Below are 7130 nucleotides of genomic sequence, written 5' to 3'. Positions count from 1 at the left end.
ATGGGCTCCCTTGCATCGCTAGAGTCTTGTCTACGAATGGCCCTGCCAGACACTCCACCAGAATTGGCGAGCCCGACGGCGACTTCATTCTCTTCAAGATCGTCTCCTTCAGCAGATCACATCTGGGCCTCACAAGCACTAGCATCTTTGCCAATGTCAAATTATGACAAGACAACAGGCCGTGATGATCGCGAGGACCGTCGGGAAAGCACGCCACCCCAAGCCTCCAACAACCACCAGCGCCCACAACTGCCTCCCCTCAGCAGCTTGTTCGGGCCTCCATCCTCTATGCGGCCTCTCAACCCTCTCTCCAGCCGCCCTGCCCATTATCAGATGCACTCAACCCTCGATCGTCCTCATACGTTGGCTGCTGGACCTCAAAGCTCGTCCTCTTACTTGCCATCGCTAGCTGCGCAGCCCAGAACCACCTACGAAGCTTCTCCGTATGATTTGGTCCGACCAGTTTCCGACTCACAATTACCAGGAGCTGGCGAATCAAGAAGCCAGATCAGGACGGAGTCAAGATGGTCTCAGCAAGATGCCGGTCGGCAGGACTACATGCTGGGCACCCCAAATACGACTCGCAGGCATCTCCCTGAATCAAGAGACGAAGCGACCGAGGGCAAAAAAGAAGCCTCAAGCTCGACTTCCCATGCCGCATGTACTCCGGAAAGCCTTGCTTCCAAAGACTCTCTTCCACCAAGAACTTGGACAGGCGCACAGTTCTTGCCACGCTTTTTGCGGGCTGCCGAAGTTCCCGGCGAAGGAATGTGCTACTTTTACGACGATGGAACTCACTGCAAGACAGTGATTGACGGCGAGAATGTGAATGCACTTTGGGGTGTCACAAAAGCCGGCAAGCCAAGAAAGAGGCTTGCCATTGCATGCATTACATGCCGCGAGAAGAAGATCAAATGCGACCCCGACTTTCCTCGATGTGTCCAATGCGACAAGTTTGGCAGAGTTTGCAAATTCAAAAATGCGCCTAGAGGTGGCCAAACGACTTCGCCATCTGCACAATCTGCCGAACTATACAGTGGAAAGAACTTGTCTTCTCCACGAGCTTCGCGAGACTCCAGGTCCCCTGTTGTCCAGCCTGCCTCTCACCAAAGCTTCGAAGATGGCTACCACAAGCGTTTAAAGCTCGGAGCAAATTCCTTCAGCCATTCAAAGGGCACCTCGCTTGCTGCTTCCGACGCTCTGGATCATTCAAAGTCTCCTCGCCCACCATATCGACGCCCGTCCGACTTTTCGCGCATTTCAGACAATGATCTATGCCGTGCCTGGCGTACTGACGTGTACATGTCTGACCCTCGATCCATCAACGATGTTGTCATGCAGTTTTTTGTCCACATTGATTCTACAATGCTCATAAACTTCTTGCCCGAGACCATTTGGAAAACGCATCTTGCCCTCTCGGGCGATAGAAAGCTCCCGGAAGACTTGATGCTTCTTTACAGCGTTCTGACTATTGGAGTTGCCCTTTCCGGCGGCCCAAAGCATATTGCTTCCGAGTACGCTCAAGTCGCGCATTATGCGCAGAAGAACCTCGGATTTGATTGCCTGCAGCTCGTCCAGAGCCGTATCCTCATGGCTGTGTATTACATCTCTATTGATCGTATTCACGACGCCAACGAGTTGCTATCGTCAGCTCTGGCAGTCTCCAACAGTTTGCAGCTCAATGTGGAACTTGAAAAGTCTACAGAAGCGAACATGACGACCTATCCTTTTGGCATGTCTAGAACAGGGTATAAGGAGAGTCGTCGTCGCACACTGTGGTCGCTTTTCATGCTTGAGAGGTTTAATGGCATCTTTCCCAACAGATTAGCTATTATCAACGCGGAAGATCTCTATATTCGTCTGCCCACCGACAACGATAGCTTTGAGAAGCAAATTGAGCGAGACGAGCCCATGTTTGACCCCTACAACCTCACAACGTCTGCGAGGCTAGGCTCGCACAACGTTCTAGCCAGTCTTGTAGAGATGGCATATCTATGGTCTTATTGCCAAGTCACACTTTATCGCATTGCGTGCCGTCCAGCTGCCGCGTCGGACGAGTCAACCAGAATACAAACTCTGGCAAGAACGATTAGGAGTTGGTTCTCATCTCTCCCCGAGCACCTCTCATTCTCCATGAACAACCTCAAGGCCTCGGCTGGCGCTGGTAATGCTTCTTCGTTTCTCTCCCTGCACCTTTTGTATCATCACGCAATGATCAAAGTGAACCGTCATGGCTCCGCCGCCACGGTACAGGTGCAAAATGGCTATGCGCACAATTGCTTCGGCCATGCCGCTGGCATAGTGGATGTGCTGCAGACGGTTGACAATCTGCGCCGCACACAGGCATCTCTCATTATGCTACCCCGTGTCACAGCCGTGGCTACTGTCGAAGCCGTCGATGTCCTGACCGCGAATGGCACCTTGTCAAGCCTCTCGGACCAGATAAAAAGTGCCAGAGATGCTCTCATGGCAGTTGAGCGTCTAGCAAGCACATGGGAAGATGCCACTCGCTCCAGAATCGCACTACACAAGCGTCTGGACGAGATTGTCTACATTCAGAAGCATGGCGCAAGACCGGGGAGCCCTACCCGTGGCTACATCGTGCTGGAGACGAGCAGCGGCAGCCACTGGCAAATGTGTGAGCCAATCGATGCTCTACTACCCAGGGAGATGGATATTGTATATACACTTCCTCTCTAAGGTATGCTGCTCTCAACCTTTTCATTTCATTTTTTTTTTAAAATTTGCTCGCAAGCACTGTATGTGTCCTTGCAAATCTTGCGTACTTTGTCGTTGGCTGGCGCTCTTGGTATATACTCCCCTCAAATCGGGAAGCGGGTTGAAACGGAACCTTGGATATTTTTGGTAGACAATTTGGGTGCATAATGGAAAATGCATGCGAAAAAAGCCACTCTGTTGGCTAGCACGATACGTTTTTGGTTGGATAGCCTACAGATAAGCTGTGGCATCTCGGGACAGGAAGAAACGTCTTAACAGACCGTTGAACACGTTATATCACAAACAGGAATATTTTGCAAACATCCACTGCTGCCTCTCTACTCCTAAATTGAGGGATCTTGCCGGCTCCTTAACATTTTTCGGATAGCTCGAGACTTTCGGCTGCCAATTTTGCCGAATGTGTACAAACGTAGCTTTAGTCTCTGGTGATGATCCGGTCGATCATCAGTTCGTCCATGCTGATCACTAACTACCACGATCCAGCGGGGCGGATCCGATCAATCAGTGTCAGCCTGCTGCCAAAAGAGCAAGACGCTTTGAACGATTAGAAGCCTTTTTCTTTGAAATTTCTACGCCGCTTCCTGGCTTCTGCGTGGATCGACATGGCTTCATAGATAGAAAAGTGCCTAACCTGCTCGCGAGAACATTGACACGAGGCCCGTGTTCCGGTACAGCGATCTACCTATTCCATTATTCCGCTTGCTTATATAAATGGGCGGTTTCAACCTCGCTTCATGATGAGCCACTGCTCGAAGGACGAAAGCCTTTTGTTTCGCAGGTTTGGAGGCCCGCACTGTGGGACGGGTTGCCAAAAGCCATGAGGCCCTCAAGGAGCTCGGTACAATTTAGCATGGGGCTCTGTAGGCATGTTGCGGAAGCACATCGCTCATCCCGGGATCAATTCAGCAAGTCGGCGGAGGAGTCAAAATCTTCATCAATAATACACTTCTTTGTTTTGTCCAAGTTGCAAAGTTGGAAGCTGATGGCTTCCCGTGCTGCGTGTACCCACCAGCACGTGATGGCTTCACAACTTCGATTGCACGAGGACCTGGCCACAACATCAACTTGACAAACCAAGACTTTGCATTGCATTCTAAAAACCATCAATTCAAGTTCATGTATTGGGCCTCTAATACTACAATGGTATATACGCGCTGATCCCACCTCTTCCCGAACCGTTCCTACTCAGCCCAAAATGGCCTTTTCCTGCCAGCCAGTGGCTCACCTAACGGGCTCCAACAGTATGAGCTTCCCTCTCGTTGCATTGATTGTACACCACTGAAACCCTATATCTAAAGGCCCCGTACATGCGGTGACATATTCTTCATCACCTGGCACCTACATCCTCACCGGTTCCGCGGACCGCGCCATTCGGCTGTACAACCCACAGCCTACCTCTTCTGTGCCCAAGACGGCCTCGGAGGCATCTCTCGCCGCCTCGTCGAGCCTGCCGCAGGGCCGGCTCATTCAGAGCTACGAGGCGCACGGCTACGAGGTGCTGAGCCTGGCCGTCGCCGCAAACAACACATCGTTTGTGTCGGGCGGCGGCGATCGCGCCGTGTTCCTCTGGGACGTGGCCGCGGCGGTGACGACGCGTCGCTTCGGCGGCGCCAGCGCCCACGGACACACATCCCGCGTCAACTGCGTGGCGTTTGCGGGCGAGGGTGACTCCATCGTCGCCAGCGGCGGCTTCGACACGACGGTGCGGCTGTGGGACGCGCGCAGCGGCAGCGCCAAGCCCATCCAGGTGCTCGACGAGGCGCGCGACGCCATTACGTGCCTGGCGGTGCGCGGGACCGAGGTGGTCGCGGGCAGCGTCGACGGCCGCGTGCGTAGCTACGACATCCGCATGGGCACGTGCACCACCGACGTGGTCGGCGGCCGCAGCGGCGTCACCAGCGTCGCCCTCACCCGCGACGGCCGCGCCATGCTTGTCGGCACCCTCGACAGCAGGCTCCGCCTCATGGACCGCGACGACGGCACCTGCTTGAGGGCGTACGCGGACTCTACCTGGCGCAATGAGGAACTGCGTCTGCAGTCGGTGCTGGGCGCCAAGGAAAAGTACGTGCTGGTCGGCGACGAGATGACGGGGGCGGACGAGGCGCGCCCAGGCGAGGGCAGGGTTCTGGCGTGGGACCTGCTGAGCGGCAAGCTTGCCGGTAAGATAGCGGTGCCATGGGGGCCCGAGGGCTATGACGCGCGAAAAAAGGTCGTGGGTAGAGATGGCAAGGAAAAGGTGAGGAAGAACGTGATAAGCTGCATGGCTTGGCGGGACGATGGCTGGGGAGACCAGTTTTGCGTGGGAGGTACGTCGGGCGTTGTCACTGTGTTTGCCACATGATTATGATATCCCCTTTGCATTTATAGAGTTGTGTGTACATGCTGCTTTTCCAATTGGGCGGCCGTTTCGCGAGGAGAGAGCATGATGAATACAATATGCATTGTAGGTGACTCGAAATCGTAAGCTCTAGCTGCAAACACCCTGCCCATCAATCCTATATACGTGTGTACGGCCGCTGGTCTCCAATAGCAATGCACCCCAAACGCCGGCCAGAAAACAAAGGTCCAGATTACACGCTTGTGCGCCTCGTCTCCCATTTCCCTATGAGCTGACTTATTTTTCAGTGTTTCTCATCAAGTGCTTGAATAATATTAGAATTTCCACCTCGATGTGGAACAAATGATGCATTTTTCGTTTACATGAGCGTTGTTGTTTCGTAAGAATGATGAATCGCACAACTTCACTTGAGACGGCCCTGTCGCGAGGTTCAGTCCATGTGAGCGTACTTGAACCAATTTGGTCGGCAATCTTCGCGGTGAAGGAATGGCTCTCCGTCTGTTAACCGGCCAGTCACGCATCCCTTGCACTTGGGCGAGTTGGGACAGTTGAAGAAGGGAATATGTTGGTAGCCGATATCGCGGAACCAATGAATCTTACTCTTGTCTTCAAAAAGACCAACTGCGATACTGTGGACAGGGGCGTCACCCCAGCGCTCGTAGAAGAAGCCGCCTGCCTTGTCCAGGTGGTTAAAGTAGTCGTCGTACACCTGGCTGCGCCAAAACTCCATGTCGGCGACCTCAAAATTGGTCCAGAAGTGACATGTCGAGAAACCTTGGGCGTTGTAATTGTGCTCAGGTCGGCGCTCGCTGTCAGTCACCCACTTCACGGCATTGTTCTCTTTGAGGTATGTTGGGTGGTCTGCGAGAAACTTGGCGGTTTCGGGCCAAAGTGTGGGCAGAGTATTTGGATCGTCGTAGAGGGTAATTGTGAAGCCATATGTCTTGTTGTTGTCGTGCATGTAGCGGAAGACATCGTAGTCGACATCGCAGAAGAAGTGTACTTTGGGCTCGACGCGCCAGTAGTAGCGGACATCCTTGAGAGCAGGATGCTTGTAGAACATGCCGCTATTCCAACGGCACATCTGGTGGTACGACATCATCCTGGCATACTGCACGCCATTCTTCTCGAGAACGGTAGCAGAGGCTTCGAACATGTCCATGTCGATCCAGGAGGGAACTGCCCAGTGCTCGTCAGGGATGACCTCTGCGGCCAGCCATTAGTATCGCTTATTGCGTCGGCGTGCCATACTTCGTCTTCACCTACCGTAGTTGCACTTAGCTTTTGTTGCTGCGCTGGTCTTTCTTTTGAATTCTTCCGAGAAGGGCTCGTCATTGAAAAAAGTCCAAGGGTAGTTGAACTTGTGATTCCATGTCCTCTCGAGGTCGACCATGGAGGCCACCATATCATCCACTTCGCTGTTTCGAACAAGTGCTAGCAGGGTCGCTGGTATACGGTCGGTATCTTTGGCATCGGGGGCATATTTGGAAGACGTGCGGACGAGGATGCCCTCTGGTTCGCCGGTCGCTGATAAGGGGTTAGCAACGCTGTCTTGACGCGCCTATTGCTACGAAGGAATGGAAATCCTCACGATCCAGGTTAGGGTCTCGCTCAAAGTTGGCATATCTGCCGGCGGGACCGAAAATAGAGGCTGTGGGCTTGAACACTTGGTAAAGAAAAAAGCACCAGAGCACAAGGGCCAACAGGCCGAGCATCCTGACGGGACGCGCGATCGCCATGGTGGCGGAAGCTGTAATGTGGCGCAGTCGGAAACTCGTGTGGTCGAGCAAGGCTGTATCAGCGAAACATGAAGTTGGTCGCGTTGGGACAGTGACGCAGGATGATGCTTCGGAAATGCCTAAGGAGTAGAGTGATGATGCTCCTGAGGCTATTCGCAGACAAAGCTTTGAAAGTCTATGGGCGAAAATTGAGGACGGGGGCGAGACAGAGACGCTAAGGTCAGAGATAGGGGCTATTTAGTGGTCAAGGACAATTGCTGTAGGGAAGCAGCACTGAGCATAGTGGGGCGCTTGCGCGATCTGGGCTTGAACCT

At 53.4% G+C, this 7130-nt stretch overlaps 3 protein-coding genes across 3 annotated transcripts; 2 read left to right on the top strand and 1 right to left on the bottom strand.

Annotated features, from left to right (window-relative positions):
* Window positions 1-2700, top strand: BBA_00844 (fungal specific transcription factor; the record flags this gene model as incomplete). The annotated part of the gene is made up of 1 exon (XM_008595941.1): window positions 1-2700. One exon carries the CDS (start codon window positions 1-3, stop codon window positions 2698-2700), a length of 2700 nt encoding a protein of 899 aa, XP_008594163.1.
* Window positions 2701-3934: 1234 nt separating this feature from the next.
* BBA_00843 (WD domain-containing protein) lies at window positions 3935-5080 on the top strand (the record flags this gene model as incomplete). The annotated part of the gene is made up of 2 exons (XM_008595940.1): window positions 3935-3980; window positions 4038-5080. 2 exons carry the CDS (start codon window positions 3935-3937, stop codon window positions 5078-5080), a joined length of 1089 nt encoding a protein of 362 aa, XP_008594162.1.
* A 427-nt stretch (window positions 5081-5507) lies between these two features.
* Window positions 5508-6816, bottom strand: BBA_00842 (glycosyltransferase family 15; the record flags this gene model as incomplete). Its single annotated transcript, XM_008595939.1, has 3 exons — window positions 5508-6283; window positions 6344-6604; window positions 6669-6816. The coding sequence occupies 3 exons, from the start codon at window positions 6814-6816 to the stop codon at window positions 5508-5510; spliced, it is 1185 nt and encodes a 394-aa protein (XP_008594161.1).
* Between the last annotated feature and the right edge of the window lie 314 nt (window positions 6817-7130).

Source organism: Beauveria bassiana (genome assembly GCF_000280675.1).
Source record: "Beauveria bassiana ARSEF 2860 unplaced genomic scaffold BBA_S00002, whole genome shotgun sequence".
In the NCBI taxonomy this organism is placed as follows: Eukaryota; Fungi; Ascomycota; class Sordariomycetes; order Hypocreales; family Cordycipitaceae; genus Beauveria; species Beauveria bassiana.
This window is presented reverse-complemented; position numbering and strand designations above follow the sequence as displayed.